Source organism: Pieris brassicae, chromosome 11 (assembly GCF_905147105.1).
Source record: "Pieris brassicae chromosome 11, ilPieBrab1.1, whole genome shotgun sequence".
In the NCBI taxonomy this organism is placed as follows: domain Eukaryota; kingdom Metazoa; phylum Arthropoda; class Insecta; order Lepidoptera; family Pieridae; genus Pieris; species Pieris brassicae.
Genome location: NC_059675.1, coordinates 13,207,203 through 13,225,408, shown reverse-complemented (window position 1 = coordinate 13,225,408; position 18,206 = coordinate 13,207,203). Strand labels below are relative to the sequence as shown.

The window sequence follows — 18,206 nt, the reverse complement described above, 5'->3', positions numbered from 1 at the left end:
GATATAGACATCTGAAGCCCACTTCTAAAAAGGTTTTATGCCTGTGATGTTTTTTTTAATCCTTAACCAACTCACATAATAAGTAGGTACATTTAGTTACCTTTGAAACTAACTTCAGCGATAGATTTTTTGTATTTACGCGTATCTATGCAATTTCTTTGGGGTACAGTAGGTATTCAATAACGATCGTGAGTATTGTTATAGTACAAACATCGTAAACAAAGTCAATAAGTTCAAGGTCATTGGTAGCAGACGGTCACGCGAGCCACCCTCATTCTATGAACCGCGATCATAGGCGATAACTTGGAAGGCGTATCCATGGCAACGTTAAACAACAATTAGCATTATACAAAAATCGATTCAAACAACGGGTTCAAAGAAACGTTCACGTACAGTACTAGACTATCTAAAGTTAGTTTTTTTCTGGGAAAAGGGATACTATTATTTAATAGAATCCCAGAGGCTGTTTTAACTCTGCCTTTTAATAAATTGAAGAACTGTATAAAAGAAAAGCCGAGTCAAAAGGCTTACTATAAAGTTAACGATTATCTAGTTGATAAAAGGGCCTGGGACTAGAGCTAGACAGGCTACTTCTAATAAATTTGCGATATTTGATTTACAATAAGTGTTGTTTGCCATTTTGCCTCGGCCTACACCCTGCCTTCTTTGCGATACAAATTTAATGACGTGGAATAAGTGATACAAGTGTCTTATAGTCCAAAACATATTATTATTTATTTATTTTTATCAATTTAGGTAAATCACTGTACAACTGTATTCATAGATTTACCTTAGGAAAAACCCAGAAACAAAAGCTGTTGTGCAACTTCGATCCGAGGTAAAAGGATGAATTGCACAGTTTCCCTAAACATACGTGACATTGTTCTCATATGTATAAAATAATGCCTATAATTCAAGCATATTACATATACAACAACATAACATACAATTCTACGTAATAGTCGAACAAAAACGAGCATACGGGACACCCAAAAAGGGCAGTCATCCCACACCATAGACAACCTTTTTAGTATGAGCGTTGCCAGCCTATGCCAGAGTACTTTTTTCTTTAAACAAATGAAGGTCATATCTCCCAGGGGAGATCCGAGAGTCGACCTCACAGTTCCCGTAGTACGCGAAAAAAATATCGTGTGAAGCGGCCGTGGAAGACTTCCAGCAAGGTGATGCAGGTGAAATTTTAAGTTTAATAATATTTTTCAGATATTTTACCTCAAAAATTTATAAAACAAATACTAAATATCTTCTTATTATTTAACAGTATTAGCTAAACATAAAGTACATTTATTTTTGATGAACTCCTAACGCTGTTTTTTTTTTACTTTTGATATGCGGTGTCATTTATAGATTCATTATATATTTTCTCTTATACATCGTATATAAACACAATGTTTTCAAGTATTATTTGCGTTTTAATTAATTCCTATAGCCGCTAGTCCTATCAGTTTTAATACTTTAAGTTCGAAGATTACGAGAGTCATAGTTCATGCTAAGTCTCGATTCCGAAGATTACACCCTACCATACTATAATTATAGAAGGTAGCCATAGCTTACGCTAAGACTAGCAACGATAATAATTACAACAATTGCAAATGACCTAGTAAAATTATAAACCAATAAATTTTCTGTTCTTTCATCACATTTTGTTTGGCGAATTCTGTTACACGCACGTCGCTCGCAAGTTTTCCGCGAATAAATGACGTCAGAGCCACCGGTCAATGCCTACTTGTAAAGGTCTGCAGCTATTTACCTTATTTATTTATGTAATTTACAGCAATAATGTCCACAGCTAGTGTAGCTCTTGCAAAGATATAATGATATTTTAATTAGAATAATAAAATAATATTCAACTGTGACAGTTGCATACATTTTGTATGCTTAGACGGGCCTAAAGCTAGTATAATTTGTGATTTCATCCGCGCGTCTCCCTCGCGCTTTAGTGACAAAAGAAACCATCGCGGCGCAAAGGTCGTGCATCTACAAACAACAAACTCGAGGGCACTTATGTGGTGTGTTATATATTTCGCAGTAATGTAGTTAAATCATAGAGTTAATTGAATCTCTAGACAGTTAATTAAATTATGATATTCAATCAAGTTAATCAAAAAGTGCATGGGCACTTTTCCTTTTCATGTATGCTTTTTTTATTATTGTCTGTTTCACTTTTTATGTATGATATGATTGTTTCTCTTTGTTCCATTACTTTGGCTAAATAATGTCTTATGTAGGTCTTGTTTTGCACCTTATCTCATTTTTTTCTCACCGTTGTTGACTGAGAGACTGGTTGCTCAAAAGCGAAAAGGCCGCCGGTTAATCTCCTTTTTATTTAATTATTTTAATTGCACCATATTTCTGTATACTTGCAAAAGTGTTAATAAATAAAAAGTATGTTAACAGCCTACTTTTTAATTGCACAGGACTAATAATCTTGTTAACCTCATATCCAAGTTAATAACCTAAACCATTAAATACCTAAACCAATAAGCCCAGATTGCAGTTAAAATACAACAAAAATATGACCTATGTTTAGTTATAAAGGAAAATTAATTCAAAACATCATGGTTATAATAACATTCTGATATCACAGTATTTACTACACAAAGTGCACCTGTTTCCTTAACAAAAGCATTAAGCATGAATTGTTAAGTTTATTATCATAATAGTTAATTCATTATGCTTTATATTGAATTTCAAAGATTATTATTATATGTTAACTTTAATATAAAATTTGAGCTATGACACAGCTCTACAAGTTCATTATGTATATAGCATTTACTCATACTCTTGGAAAATATTAACACCACAAGTAGCACCTTATTAATCCCGAGTTTAGATTACATAAAAAGAAATATCTATCTTTACATTTACACCTTATCTATAGGCAGTAACCATCTCCACATGCTACATTTGTGACAGACCACTCGACCTTATACACTTTAAAGACATTGACCATGCATTTTAGCCAAATAAATATAAGAACCTACCTAAATCAACATTGGCTATATAAATAGTATTACATTCAAATAAATTAAACAATTATAATGCACAATGTGAAGTAAATATAATCATCATCATCATCATTGTATACAACAGGTATTTCTTATTTTCTAGAAATGACACTTCTACAAATACATGTTATCTCTTAGATAGATTACTGAGAAGCAAGCTTTATTTAAAAAATATATATTTTTTATTTAAAATATTTATAGAAATATTCTGTTGTCTGTTATATTTTGTTATTTCCTGTTCATGGCATTAGTCAGTTTCTGATTTATAGGACTACAGCCGTCTTTTGTAGAATTAAAAGCAAACAATCAAGATAGGATAAGAGTATATTTGTGTGATCAATTTTCCTGGAGCCATGACGTCAACCCAATTCATATTATAACTTAAAGTGATTTTTAAAGTAGTTAAGTATTTATTTTCCTGGATATATATATATATATATATATATATATATATATATATATATATATATCCAGGAAAATAAATACTTATGTATACGAATATCTATATTTATGTATACGAATACTAATTTGTTCAATTTATATCGTGACGAACCGCTGGACTTGGTTTCCAGAAGTTAATACCTACTATAGACTTACCGAAAGCAATGCACGCGAGGGCCTTGCTGATACAAAATCATTAGTAGAAGATCCTTGTGAAGACTGACTATCACTAGAAAAGTCCGAATGGTTGGAATGACTGTCACTCATTTCCAGCTTCATCGTCATAACGTTCTTTTCAATTTCTCAATAACTCACTTTACGTAATTTATTATCACTGCGTAATAACCCGTTATCACTCGGATCGCAAGTTCTAAAAATCTGACTGTTCAAACTTTATGAATTTATCATTGATGATAACAATATTATTCAATTTATTTTATTGAAAACTAATATTTGAAAAGTATGCTACGCTATGAACTTATGAAGAACAACAATGATGAGTCATCGATGCAGTTTTTGCGATGACGTCGTTCTCTCTTTGGGGATGCCCTTCTCCTGAGAATTTGTTATGTTACGAGAACCGAAACGACCTAAGAGACCAAGTTTTCAATAAGCACACATACTTTTTATCACAATATAATCTTCTCCAACCTTAAGAACTTTATGGTGAGCTCACTTTCTAAAAATAGATTTTGACGTGATATTGAACCAATCAGAATCGCTTCTTGACATGACGTTATCCCTATTTTGTTCTGAGACTTGAGACAAACACACTTTGCAACAGGCGTGACCCACTTACGCTATACGAATTAGTATGAAAATCATCACGTGACTGGGCGTGAGGAAGTATTATTGCCTTCGTGCTAATGTTAAACAGAATTAAGACTAGAAACCCAAAATAAAAAGAAGAAATTGCAAAATTAGTTCTATTTATCGAAAATTTAAATTTAAAATACCACTTTCAGCTTCTAAATGGTTTGAATAGAGCGAGTAACTGGAAAGTCTTGCTTCTTCGTGTTGTCACCCAGAAAATTTCCATCTTTCGTCCTTTACCCAATACTTATGGTAGCCATTAACAAGAAATATCACTAAGATCATACTAGAATAAATAAAACGCACTAAATCCTAATCGGTGGTTTGTAATTTCAGGTATTTTCTTATATGCTGCGTTTCTGTATTAAGGCGCGCTGCAGTTAACCATCCACTACGTCATACCTTGAAATGCAATAACGAAGTTATTCCGGCAGCTAAGGATAAATACTACTTCTGGACCCTGGGCACTGGGGACTTTCGGCGAACCAGTGAGTAGTTACACTGGTCAAAGATTCTGCCCTGAGGCTTAAGGAAAATATAATAAATGTCGATTAGCAAAAAATCTAAGGACCACAAAACTTATTTGTATCTTACTTAAAGTGCCAACTGCAAAATTTTAATGTTATCTTTGGATGTGTTAGTAAAAATATAATCAGTAGTAAAGGAAAAATAATATGATATACATATCAATATTAATTTTACTTTACAAGGCTTCATGCTTTGCCGTAACCCCTAAATTATTTCATGCAGCATGAGTCCAAAACATTTAAATGTATGTTTACATTATTTACCAAGATTTAAAACTGGCTGTCTGGACGTCAAGTTGTAAAGTAACCATTGAACGGAATTTTAATAAGTTAATATAATTTCGAAACTAAACTCGACAAACATAATTTTTCTTGCAAAAGAGTTTAACTTTTTTTTTAAATTTATTAACTTTCCATTATTAACTGATCAAATATCTGAAACACTTTTCCTGTATATCGTTCAATGATTGTCTAGCCCACCCGTGTGAGGTGATAGATGTCAAAATACTGATGTCAATGGTCAATATTTCATCAGTAGTCATAGTTGTCAGGAGTCAACCGACAATAATGTAAATTGTAACTATGCCTATGGGTTGTTTTTAATTTGAAATATATCAGATGGGCATGGATATTCAGCGCATGTTTATAATTTTATAAATTTGACTAAATAAATTATAACATTTAAATTTACGTCCTATTGTAGCAGAAGCTTATTTGATCTGGTATTGTAAAAGGTATTTTTAGTTCATTGCCCACAATATTGAAATGAATAGTAAATACCATGCTATTTAAAAATATTCTTGAAAGGAAAAAAAAGATTATCAATCTTAAATTAAGTGTAAGGTAGGCATTGGTCCAATAATATTATAACTAATATCAAGAAAACGCACGCAATGTCATCTGGAAAAAAATGTAAGCATTGTGGGTCATCCGAAATCGAAGTTGACCCTGCAAGAGGAGATGCTGTCTGTACAAACTGCGGGTCTGTCCTCGAAGATAGTATTATTGTAGCTGATATTGAGTTTCAAGAGACCGCACATGGTGGAGCCTCTGTTATTGGCCAGTTTGTGTCAGCTGAATCAAAGGGAGGCGCATCAGGATTTGGGAGAGGTTTGTTCACAAAGAATTTATATTGAAACTTAGAACTTTAATGCATGCTTCATTTACAGATATTTATCAAATATTTGATCTTTCATAATTTTTCATATATACATCTAATGATTCTCATAATTATTTGGTTTTAGCGTTTAATTCAGGTATTGGCCAAGAATCTAGAGAGGTCACATTACGGAAAGCAAGAGATGGTATCACAGCATTGTGCCAACAGCTGCGTTTAAATCAGCAATGTATTGATATCGCATGTAATTTCTTTAAGTTGGCACTTATGCGTCATCTGACTATTGGACGACCGTCAGCACTTACACAGGCTGCATGTGTTTATATGATGTGTAGAACGGAAGGGACTGCTCGTATCCTTTAACAATCATCATACTACTAATAAAACATATTCACTGTCAATAATCTACTCTAAGTTGTTTTTCATAGAATGTGAATAATCAATTGCCTATTTAAAGTCAAAATTAAAAATCTTATATTTAAAATAGAGATTGTGTATAACATATTTGTATCTTTTTAAAAGGAATCCTTAACTGTTATCAGATCTATTAATTGATATAAGTGATGCACTGCAGATATGTTGTTATCAACTGGGTCGCACATACTTCAAGCTCTCGAAGACTCTCTGCATAAACATTCCACCAACTGGTAAGTACTCTTATAATTATAATTTTGACATAGCAGAAGAAAAGTTAATTTACTATGACAAGACATATTAATATATTGATGTATCTATCTCTCTGTCAATAATAATTATATATAATGAATATATCAATTAAAGCAGTCTGAATTTTTAAATTATTTTTGTACTTTTTAAGTGCTCTTATTATATTTTATCTCACAAGTATTAATTAAAACAAATGCAAAGCTTTAAATATTTATTGTAAATAAGTTGTAGTCCTAAGAGAAACTTAAAATTTTTAGAGAGCCTTTATACAACACCCATATCACATTATGGTACTTAAGTTACTAATAATCATCGTTAACAATACATAATATACACAATTTTTACTCAATAATTTAACATTAAGAATGATGCAAAATCTTTGAAGTCCACAATTTTTGCAAGAAGTTGGGAATTTTCATCATTACACTAAACAGAGTAGTAGTTTAGGGGACGTTTACTTATTGATTGTCAGTCATCATTTGTATTACAATTAACTATTGCTCCATTTACTGTGGGACCATAGTAAATTAGTTCTGGAATTTGGCCTCCTTGTACACCTGTTCCATTTGTGCTCTCAGAAGAACAGTGAAATTGGAATGTGACAGTTCCCATGTAAACTTCAGTCAAGCCTTCCTGACCAAAGTAACTTAGTTCACTTCCATCAAGCACTGCAGATGCGGTGTATAGACATTCAGGCTCAATTTGTATAGGATTTTCAAAGTATACATGGAATGTGCTACTTGATCCATCAGAAAAGAATTTTGTATTGTTTTCAGCAAGGACTCGTCCTAACCTTTTTAATTCAATTTTGACATTGTAATCTGCTGCACCATTAGAGGAACCATATAAACCAAAGCCTACAACAAATATTCTTTTATCCACACAAAATTGTATAGAATCACATCTTCCTCTGTACCGCCATTGGTTGCTTCGGTATGCACATGACTGGAATCGGTGACATATCTGAAAAGTGATAGTAAATTGTAAGATTATATTCTCAAAAATTATTTAGAAAGTATTTAATTGTAGCAAAATAATTTACCTGAGCCTTAAGACCAGCTCTTGCTTTTATTGGATATGACAACTGTGGTTTGGTAGCCGCAGTGAAATGTAAAAAAATATCTATAGTTTCTTGAGGAGTAAGAATTTCAAGTTGAGCAGCACTGTTAGCAAACTCTTCCAAAGTCATAGTTGGAAACCTTACTAAATATATGGCACTGCCAAGCATAGCCCTCTTATTACTTGGTGTTGGTTCTATTTCCCGACGGACACATTCAGCTTGTGCCCAAGCCAAGGCAGCCTCAAAAAGATTAATTTCCTTGCAGTTTAAGGTTTCTCTTGCTAGTACTGATTCCAGAGTTGATACATCAATATCAATAAACCCATCTGATGTGAGTGCCATTTCAGCCTAAAAATATTTTTATGTTAGGTTTTGCAAATTAAAACTGCAATACAATTTGCTTAAATAATTTATTTTCACAATTATTAATAATAATCATTAAAAATAATTATTACAACATATAGACATCCATAGAGTATGCTTTGCACAACATGCAAATAATAATTTTACTCAAAATGTATTGCAGTTATTATAGCTTCATTTTTAAACTTTTCCATACTAAAGTATGTTTGACTATAAAACTTTAACACAATAATATATATTACATTGATTGTGCAAACATTAAATTATTAACCTGTACTTAAACACTGACTAGTCACAACCAATACAGCCAATAAACAAACCAAAAGTTTTTAACTAATGTTAAGATATGAAGTTGTTAGTCACAGCAGTTAAGGGATTCATTTGACAAGTTATCACATTTAGTGCTAGAGTGATTCTGATTAGATTCAGATAACTTCATTAATGAGCTACTATAAGAGGAAGATGGTCCAATACCCAATTGCATGAGATTTTCTGTAGACTCACATACCTGTGCATCAATTACTTCCCAACACCTTTGCATCAATTCTGGTTCCTCAAATAATCTAGATTGACTTAAGAGCAAACATGCATTTTTTGCTGTAAGACTAGTTTCTAAGTAGTTTACACATGCTCTTGCTACATGTGGGACAAAGTACTTCTTTGCTACATATAGTGTTGATAGCACTGTATCAGCTTCCAATTGAATTTCATCACAGTATAAGTATCTGTAATTTACAATACATAAATTAAAACATTATCTATTATTTCAAAGTTGAAAGCTGTCAGTATTGTATCACATACTTGAGTAGAGTTAGAAAAGCAGAAGGTTCCACGTCAGGTACCTCTATCTCTTGCTTGCACTCTGCTAATCCTCCATAAAACATAGCATAAAATACGGAACTGCCAGTTGCTAGGACATACTTATGAGCTGGAATAACTTGGATATGACCTGAAGTCAACATAGAATGTGGTCAAATATATATTGTTTTTAAACATTATACCTTTATAAATATATAAATTACCTATATAAATAAATAAATTACCTGGAGGTCCAACGATGAATGTCACATCAGCCATAAGTTGATTGTTGAACATAGCTGCATTTCTATCTCTAATTGTGACTTTTGTTGCTTGCCAATTGGGGTCAAGGGTAGCTGTGCCTGGGGGAGTTGTAGGTAGGGCTGTGGGCGAAGGAGTGGAGCTTGTAGAGCCGCATGGGGATGTTGGCACATTGTAGCAATGGGATACCAGTGTTGTCAACTCCCTTTGAGATATTGTGTTTGGTGGAGACACTGATAATCCACCACCATTGTTGACATTTTCAGCTGAAAAAATACATAATTTTCCATATTACGAACAAACGATGTAAAGATATTACTAGAATCTCAGTATCTTGTGAAAGAAATACTGCGTTGAAGCTATTTTGTAAACCTGTCTTTTAGACCGAATGGCTGCGTCATAAAACTTCTAATATAAATGACCCTTACGATAAATCAATATTAATTACAATTAGGAATTCGGTCTTACCATTCATCCACGAATTAGTTTCATCGACTAATAAATCTGTACCGTTTGGTAACCTTTTAACGGGTTTTAAAACAATTCTAGAGCATAAATTTGACATTTTCCTAACACTATCTTTTGTAAACAACGCCAAACGCGACTCGGAGTTCGATCAACTTTTATTTCTGCTATATGATGCCGTGACGTAACAAGATTATTGGCGTTTGTCGCCATCTTGCTTTAGCTTGTCAAGTCACAAGTGCTATGCTGACTTCCCTTTTAAGTGACAATTCTCAAGATAACAACTAAACCTTGAATCATTATAACATTATTAATCTCCGTAATTGTGCGCAAGTAAAACATTGCTAAAATATATACCTTGTATTTGGGGTCGAATTCTCTGTACGATTGGACGTCGTCTTGGTGCTCGTTGTGTCGGCTCTTGACAGTTCAGTTCCGAAAACCGACCGTCTTCATCAATGAGGCTTTCAAAGAAATCCACACTGCTGTTCATTGATGACCGAGCATAGAACGCATACCAAACTATACTGCAAATAGAAAAGTTATTTTATTGCTAATTATTGTATAGCTATTGTTATATACATTGAGGGATTTTCATTATAGTAATAACGTATTCGCCGTATATTACCCTTTCTATTAAAGGGAGAAAGAAAACTTAATGTTCCTTGTATCGTTCTAGTTCTAGTTAAAAATATTTCAAATATTAAAAACAAAGTTCCACCGAGGGGGCTACTACAAAAGGTTGTTTTTAATTATGGTAATTGAGTTAATTACTAGTTCTTATTGGATCAAAATATCATTGTTACGATCTCATTGAGAAGTTAATAATAAATTTCCGCATTTAATCATATCAGAATGATCGAGTTGGGCATCGTGGTCGAGGTGTGGCTATATACTTGTGTTTGCCCTGCCTTTATTAAATTATTAGTTTATTACAGCAAGCACCTCCTATAAATGCAGCCCATTCTAATAAAAGTTACTCTAACTACTTCAAACATGCTTCTCTTTTCTATTCACCACCACTAACTTTTATTTTATAGAACAAGGGGAAACAGACAGGCGTCTCACCTGATGTTAAGTGTTACCGCCGTAAATGGTCTTACACTGCCAGAAGGCTCGCAAGTGCGTTGCCGGCCTTTTAGGAATTGGTACGCTCTTATCTTGAAGTAAGTCGAATTGGTTCGGACATACTTAAGAGGGCATGTGGTTCCATATAGTGGTGGTGGCGGCAGCAAACGTGCCTTAAAAAGAGCTTAGTTGTGGAACGACTGATGTCGACCATCGATGGTGAGTCATAGCTGCAGCTATTATTCTAAATAACTCATTCGAACACTCCATAGTGATTGCGGTAGCAAATCCTCTCTCCAAATCTGTACGCAGCGCCAAGTGCCGACTAGTCTTGCTTTGCACACTAAGCTTCTCGGAGGCCTATAGTATAGCCTTTCCCTTCAAACAATTCGATTTGTTAACACCCAGCATTCCAATGCTGGCTGTGGGGTTAAGTAGAGTGTCTTCGAAGGGTGTTACTTTTTAGCAGTAAACGCGCAAGCTTGTGTCTTCTTCTATAATATTGGACGTAGCAGAGTTTCGACTTCTGACACAAGTTTATTCCGGTACTACTGATCGACAACTGCCCGAGAAACACCTCCATAGCCAGTGTAAAGATTATCCGATCCGATTATTCGAAAGCAGGTCAGGAACACGTCGTCGATTCAAAGAAATCAATATTTTTGAAGCCCCTTCTAATAATACAAACTTTGCCAACAAATCCTTTACCTTGTCTGCAGCAAAGCTCTGGTATTTCTTTCTTGACTTCGTTTGTTTGCCTTCTTTACCTTTACCTTTATCCTCCGATAATCATTTCTTAATGTATGTGTTCTTCTAATCATTGTTATTTTAGTGGTTAATTTTTTACTTTTGTTATTTTCGCTTCTTTTATATTTACTGTATGTATTTGCTTGTCTCTTTTAATATTGTCATTTATTTTCGTTTTGTCTCGTCTCGTTTCACATTTTTCTTATATTTATTTCTTTAATGGTGTTGACTGAGGTCGCTTAGTAGTACGCTGTATAATATAATATATTTTATTTATATTATTTTAATAAATAAACCTTGCTCAGAAAAAAATTCTAAGACGTAACTTGAGTAGGTTGGTTTAATCACATAAATTGTATTACACTGTTATTAGAAATTGCAGTTGTTAGGGAAAATTGCTGATTGCAACAATGTTTGTTAACTTATAAACAAGTAGGTATTATAAATACATGACTATATAAAAAACAATTAAAAAATAAGAATGACTCATGAAAAATCCCAATCTTAACGAATTAATTATTATAATCAAGGAAAAAAATATCGAATATTATAAAAGACGGGAGTTATAGCGTTTTGAGGTTATGATAAATAATTTTAATTCAAAATAAATATTTAGTTGTGTAAAAGTGCGTAAACGGCGATATGGGCTGATGCAGTGTGACAAGGTTCAAATCTGCAGGTAGAAATATTGCTTCAACTCGAATAAGCATTGTTTACACGATTACATAAGGAGTAATTATAAATTGTAATTATACAGACTGATGCAGCGTTACTACGTTTATAATACTAAAGACTCAACGCGAACTGTCATATTATTTTGACGTTTAGCGTGTTTCAATTGTTTATTAAATTGTTGAAGACATATTTAATTATATAACCTAAAATATACGTTTTTAACGATTTTGACATAGTTCGAGCACAGAAGTCAAATTTCAGAATCTCACCCTAAGAGTGACTGTCGTATATAAAATAACTAATGTAAGGAAGTAACACTTAGCAAGTGTATGTACACTTTATAAATATCAACCAATAATCTTGAGTGATGTCCGTACTTGACTCTTGACTGACTAATCAACTGCTGTGAATCAATTATTTCTTCATCAGCCCAATAAGTTTGTAGTCGATATTCAAGGCCGCAGCCTGTTGGCGAATTATTAGTATTTTAATGATCTTTTCGCTGTCTATGAAATATTCTATGATATGCAGAATTGGTAATAATATTATAATATATTTAGATTTATAGGTATTTTTAATTTATTTATTTATCTGTTTAGCAGCGAGTCCAATGTACGCAACTACTTTGAAATATGGACAAGTTTTGTCTATTTTATTTAATTTGCTTTTATGTACTACTGCGCACTGCACACTCCCTAGTGTGGTGACTAGTGCCAGAACAAATTTATTATTAATGATTCAACTTGCTTGCTGTCCGGAATAGTGTGACCTATTTTTACAAAAAATAAACATGCAGTAACTAATTATATTATTACTATTGCTTTGTTTTTAATTAAATTAGTAGTCTGTGGAGTGACGGAAAGCTACTAAATGAATTGTTTTAAATGTCCGGGTCCACAGTTTTTGTTTTGCTTTTATTAATTGAATTTTAATTATAAAAATGTATGTAAACTGGTTCCAGTTTAAGTATAGATTAATAAAAAAAATTGCAAAGATTGCAAATCTTGCGCCAAATTCTGGACCTGTTTTTGTAGAAAAATAAAAATACATAATGTTTTTACCAATACATTTGTTTTTGGTTTTTATATACCTTACTATTGAGATATAGAGCGAATTAAGCTTGATAATAAATTAAGTTGAATGTATTGCTAATAAAATATTATTTATCTTTGGTTATTAATACTAAAACTTTGTAATCGTGACCATCGTGATAAGTACGGCATTAAATTTACACTGAGAAAACATTGAACACGCCTCAATCATGTGTCCCACGGTAGCTTATAGCTCCAATTTACAATAATTTTAATAAACAAACCGATAAATGAAGAAGACCAAGTCTGCCTTAGTGAAGACCCAGCGTAAAAGTATTTTTCCAAGGATCACGGGAAACTTTTTGGATACTACAGTTGCACTGCCCTGCATTTCATTCTCTCGGGGCACAGAACATATTCACTAATCACAAATCACAAAACACATTGAAACGTCGCGCTGTCACGAATACGGTTAACTGAGTGCGCCTGCGACGGTTTGCAACCGCGTTCTGTTGCGCAAGGCTAGGGCATGCCTGTCTCCGAAATTTCGTTCGTGAAAGTGCATGATGTCATTTAAATGCAATAAATTATTTTTAATTATAGTATGGGATTATAAATTGTATATTTATTTATTTATATCTTAATTTGACCTCATTTGCAAATAAGAAATTAAAGAGCTTATTAGGATTGTCGAAATGTTACGTAAATCCAACATATTTACGTAATTTAGTAATAAACTAAATTTATTAATAGATAAAATTCTACTAATCGATGAATATAATCTACCAAATTTGAACTTCAGTGTCCAAGGCAAGGTTGGTATAGGTCATGACCTTCACTCCCACTTTTTTAGAATATTAAAAGGTTTAGCACATGTAAAGGCCTGAGGTAAACCTACACCCTAAAGGATTTTGAGACAAACAACTCGATGTTAAATTTATCTGGTCTCTGTGTGTCAAACTTCTCAACCCCTGATCCGCCTTTGCTCCTGACAATGTTGATAATGACGCAATGGTATGGGCATAAAGCGTTCATTAGGAAATATTTACACCTCAAATAGAACCAATAAAAAAATATTATCATGCAAGTAAGTTGTTAGATATTTCTAGCCTTGTTAAATGTTCAATAGATACAACCTAACATTTCCTCAATCCAAGAGGAGAGATAAAACAGCAATGGTGATCTAAAACGTATCTATATATATAGTTTTATCCATACGCTATGTTAAGGTTCCTAGAGGGAGTAAAGACTTGCGTTCAAAGCCCGATCATACAATCGATTTGTCTACAGCGCCTTGGGCCTAAAAATTTGATAAGATTGACAATTGATCACCAACTTTTAATGGAATGCAATGGTTACGATATTTTTGGTAAACACTTGTTAAAATGAGGAAAATCAAATACTTATTAAAATATGTTATTGAAAGGATATAGGTACATGTGTGAAAATGACACGATATCTTAAGAATGCAGCGCTAACCAACAATCGAGTAGCCCGCAATCTTTTTCGTTGAGTTGAAAATTACCTTTGCGTGATAATAGATAGCACAAATAGTTATAGAATTAATAAAAAAATTGCAACTGACATTAAGATAATCATTATTTAAAATAATTACTTAGTCATAATATTTCTGTTAAAATTTAACTTCTTTTGATGTTGAACTCCTCACAGGAAAGCTGTAGATTAAACTATAACCATTAATTATAAATATAGACTCAGTAAATGAAAATAAATATCTAAAAGTAGTAGAGGTCTATGTCAGAAGACAACTAGACGAAAACTTTTAAAATAAATCAGTGGCGCTACGACCATTTTAGGTTTGGGCCTCAGGTTTCTGTATCTGTTTCATGATCATTTGTAAATCTAAGAGACAAGAAGGGGATCAGCCTTCTGTAGGCACAGGATACACGCCTGTCGAATTTTTGGGTCTAAGGCTAGGCGGTTTCGTCATGATGTTTTCCTTTCCGTTCGAGCAAATGTTAGTTCACATAGACAGAACGTGGCGCATAGCCGGATCGAACTTACGAGCTCAGGGATGATAGTCACGCGCTGAAGCCACTAAGCCAACACTAAAACTTTTACTCAAGAATATTAATGTGTTTATTTTTGTAAATCATGTTTTGATTTTTTTATATACTCAGAGATTAGACAATTATAAATAATAACGTTAACTACTTGAACACACTTAAAGGCTCAAGTAGTAGCCCGGCTCAATTTTCTTAAGAATTCTGATTTCAATTGTATGAGATATATTTTTTAATTTGCTGCTTAATTTATATAAATAAAAATGAATCGCAAAATGTTGCTAAAATTACTTGAAGACGGCTGGACCAATTTGAGTGATATAAACATAGAGATTTTTGAAAAATTAAAATTTTTTGCACGTAGGTTTAGGGTCGGAACAGCGAAAAGTTTCTAGGAAGTAGCATAGCAAAATGTTCCATATGTTGGTATGTAGCTACTAAAAGCTAGGCTAAGTAAAAACATCGTATACAGGCGAAACAAAGTTCGCGGGGGCATAATAAAAATGTATAGATTAATACGCAATCTGCAGTCATACGCCTCAAACAATAATAGGATTCTAGTTCAACTTATTTTGCTGCTATCAATGAAATTCTTGCGAATTGTGACGTCATCAAAGGCTATTCATTATTATAAATTCAAAGCACGCGGGCGCACCGATAAACAGCCTATAAACATGCAGTTGCTCTGCGCTGTGAGGCTGCTGAATTCTTTATTTTCCATATATGCTATTGCTTGATTCAGGGACGTTTGTGTTATACCAACGTGAATAGAATTTGTCATAAGCTAATTTAATTAGATGTCCCGGTTTTGAAGAACTAGTTCTGATAAATGTAGATTTATAACGCGTTAGAAGTATTGTTATTGCTAGTGTTATTGTTAGTAGAGTGTGTGTTAAGCTTTGCCAATAGTAAAATAAGGCAAGGGTACCGGTTAAAGCTCATTAAAGTCACATGTATATATGGTTTTTTCCTCTCCAACTTCGATTTTGATCCCTTTGGAGTAGAGACTCTTGGGCCGAGGGGTTCAATTGCACAGGCCCTGATTGAATACAGTAAGGAAATGCTGCGTTAAAATTTGTTTTTATTATTACTATCTAGGTTAAGAAAATTGTAAATACTGTTTATTTGATTGTTATGTATACTAATAAGAACCGTTAAAAAAATTGCTTATTTGCTTCCGCGGCTAATAAATTGACTACCCGGTCAGTTATTAGATAGCCTAACGTTAAGCAACATAAAAACAAGTTGAAGAATTATACGCATTTGTCGTGCTCCTAAACAAGACTGTTATTGTTACATTGATATTAGGTCCTTACATATCAAAATCATGATGATTCCCGTCTGAATGGTTGTTTGAACTACCTATAAGATGGCAAAAGGAAGAACAGGAAGAAAGGAGGAACAAAAAATCTACTTTTTGTTCCTCCCATACAAAACGCCAATTTCATATGAAAGGACCTAATACAAACCACAGTGATTTTCAAATATAATTATATTTGAAATTTGATTTAGATTATATTATTCTGTTGAATAAATATTATTTTATATTTATTACATTTTTAACATTCACAATTTACATATTGAATTCGTGTTTTTCAAAAGTGCTGCTGTTCTTAGTCTAAGTTAATAAGCAATAGATTGAAAATGGATAGTTTTTCGAGGAGATCTTTACTCAAAAGAGGTCCATGCTAATAAACAAAAAACAATATATAATACACCTGCATTAAGTATTTTATCGTTTCTTTCTGTGGAATTCTGTTTACCTTAAGATGAAAAGAGACAACTGTAGTTTTAAGAACGAGTTGTTTTTACCACAGCTTTCGATAAGGTCGGTTGTTAAAGAAAATAGAACAATAGTAATATTACATTTGCCAATAACTAACAGTTCATATCTTAGGTACAATAAGTATTGTATTATTAATACAAAATCGTAACTTTAGCAGCCGGAAATTATCCAAAAATATTTTTTTCTTCCGGGAAACCTTGCCAAAGATTTATCAGACTACCTACGCTGTTTACAATATACGAAGCCTTGACGGAAGTCATTATTTTAAAAGCTCATATGCTACCAATTCTGTTGAAACGCAATATTCCGGAAGTAGAAAACAATCTATAATACGGAGTAACCCGGTGTTAAGCAGGGGTCAATGTTAGGTGTAAGTTTTTTCATGATTTTTGGTAAGGCATTGTATAAAATATAACCAGGTTTTCGCTTACACATTGAAATTACTTTGACTTTCGAATCCGGTTTATATTTGCACGAATGGTCTGTCAAGATGACCCTAAACGGTTTTTGACATTGTTAAGGCCTTCGAGTTTATAACTTGTAATTTTGATGGGGATTTAAACATTAATTACAATTACAACAAAAAAATTCTAAATGCCTCCATTTTTATATTTTTTTTAGTAACCAGTTTTATGGCCTAAGGTGGACGTCTGACATGCCTCCCCTATTTGAGCCCCTTCTACTCTATCCTGAGCTACCCTGCTCCATCTCTTCAGCAAGAATTCACACCATCTGCCCATCTTTTCACTTGACGTCCCATCTTCCTTTTGCCTTCTCTTGGAGACATTCTTTCTATTATAAGAAGCAGAAAAGTGAACTCTGCTAATACTGAAATCTAAATGATTATATATGTACTAGCGGACCCGACAGACGTTGTCCCACATTACATTTCAAGCGATTAGGATGCTAAGCAAAGTATGAGAGTACCAACTGCACCGAGTTCAGTGACATACACACGTACAGTAGATAAAGATTAAACCAAAGCTATTATTTAAACAGGTATTTGGCTTCAGTCAGTAAAAAAAATCTTCATACGCTTACTGATCAGTGTTGGTGTGAAAGTGTTTAAACTTTCACAATGTTGGTGGACTAGGACTCGTTATTTAAATTACCAGCATAATCCGTTATTCGTATTAATCATAATTACCGTTTCAAATATTAAAATGTATTTTAAACAATATTAAATTTGCTACAAAAGTCGAATACTTTATAAGAGAAAAGCCATCGGAATCGTATGAAAATTGGGTTCGTTCTGGCTGCACTTTCTGTTAATAAATAATAAATGGTTTAGATTACTTATCCGCACAATCAGCAGTATAAAAATGGGCATGCAAATGT

The 18,206-nt window shown here is 33.1% G+C and overlaps 3 protein-coding genes across 5 annotated transcripts in view; 1 reads left to right on the top strand and 2 right to left on the bottom strand.

Annotated features, from left to right (window-relative positions):
- Positions 1–3,950, bottom strand: part of LOC123716385 (transcription factor kayak) — a 33,279-nt gene extending 29,329 nt beyond the window's left edge. The window contains exon 1 of the mRNA XM_045672103.1: positions 3,624–3,950. Within this exon, the coding sequence (XP_045528059.1) occupies positions 3,624–3,752 (129 nt within the window). The 5' untranslated portion in view covers positions 3,753–3,950. The remainder of the gene's footprint in view (positions 1–3,623) is intronic.
- A 1,269-nt stretch (positions 3,951–5,219) lies between these two features.
- LOC123716383 (transcription factor IIIB 90 kDa subunit) overlaps positions 5,220–18,206 on the top strand; it is a 31,562-nt gene continuing 18,575 nt past the window's right edge. The window contains exons 1-3 of the mRNA XM_045672097.1: positions 5,220–5,917; positions 6,052–6,276; positions 6,467–6,571. Coding sequence (XP_045528053.1) covers positions 5,701–5,917; positions 6,052–6,276; positions 6,467–6,571 — 547 coding nt within the window. The 5' untranslated portion in view covers positions 5,220–5,700. The remainder of the gene's footprint in view (positions 5,918–6,051; positions 6,277–6,466; positions 6,572–18,206) is intronic.
- On the bottom strand, positions 6,796–13,545 carry LOC123716384 (BTB/POZ domain-containing protein 6-B). Of its 3 annotated transcripts, none has more exons than XM_045672098.1 (7): positions 13,343–13,545; positions 9,895–10,064; positions 9,057–9,338; positions 8,815–8,962; positions 8,522–8,738; positions 7,633–7,998; positions 6,796–7,553 (listed from the first exon to the last, which is right to left on the bottom strand). In XM_045672098.1, exons 1-7 carry the CDS (start codon positions 13,447–13,449, stop codon positions 7,059–7,061), a joined length of 1,785 nt encoding a protein of 594 aa, XP_045528054.1. In that variant the 5' UTR covers positions 13,450–13,545; the 3' UTR covers positions 6,796–7,058. The 3 variants fall into 3 exon arrangements, with proteins under 3 accessions (XP_045528054.1, XP_045528055.1, XP_045528056.1); XM_045672099.1 differs by having other exon boundaries at positions 6,797–7,553; positions 9,895–10,059; positions 13,343–13,357; XM_045672100.1 differs by lacking the exons at positions 9,895–10,064; positions 13,343–13,545 and adding an exon at positions 9,541–9,744 and having other exon boundaries at positions 6,798–7,553.

Bases quoted from the DNA above. Each gene is read 5' to 3' on its own strand.
- LOC123716384 (XM_045672098.1), bottom strand. From the start codon at position 13,449: ATGCAGGGCAGTGCAACTGTAGTATCCAAAAAGTTTCCCGTGATCCTT. The intron at 8,963-9,056 runs GTAATTTATTTA...TGTTGACTTCAG, and splicing joins ATTCATCGTTGGACCTCCAG to GTCATATCCAAGTTATTCCA. The intron at 7,554-7,632 runs GTAAATTATTTT...ATCACTTTTCAG, and splicing joins GAGCTGGTCTTAAGGCTCAG to ATATGTCACCGATTCCAGTC.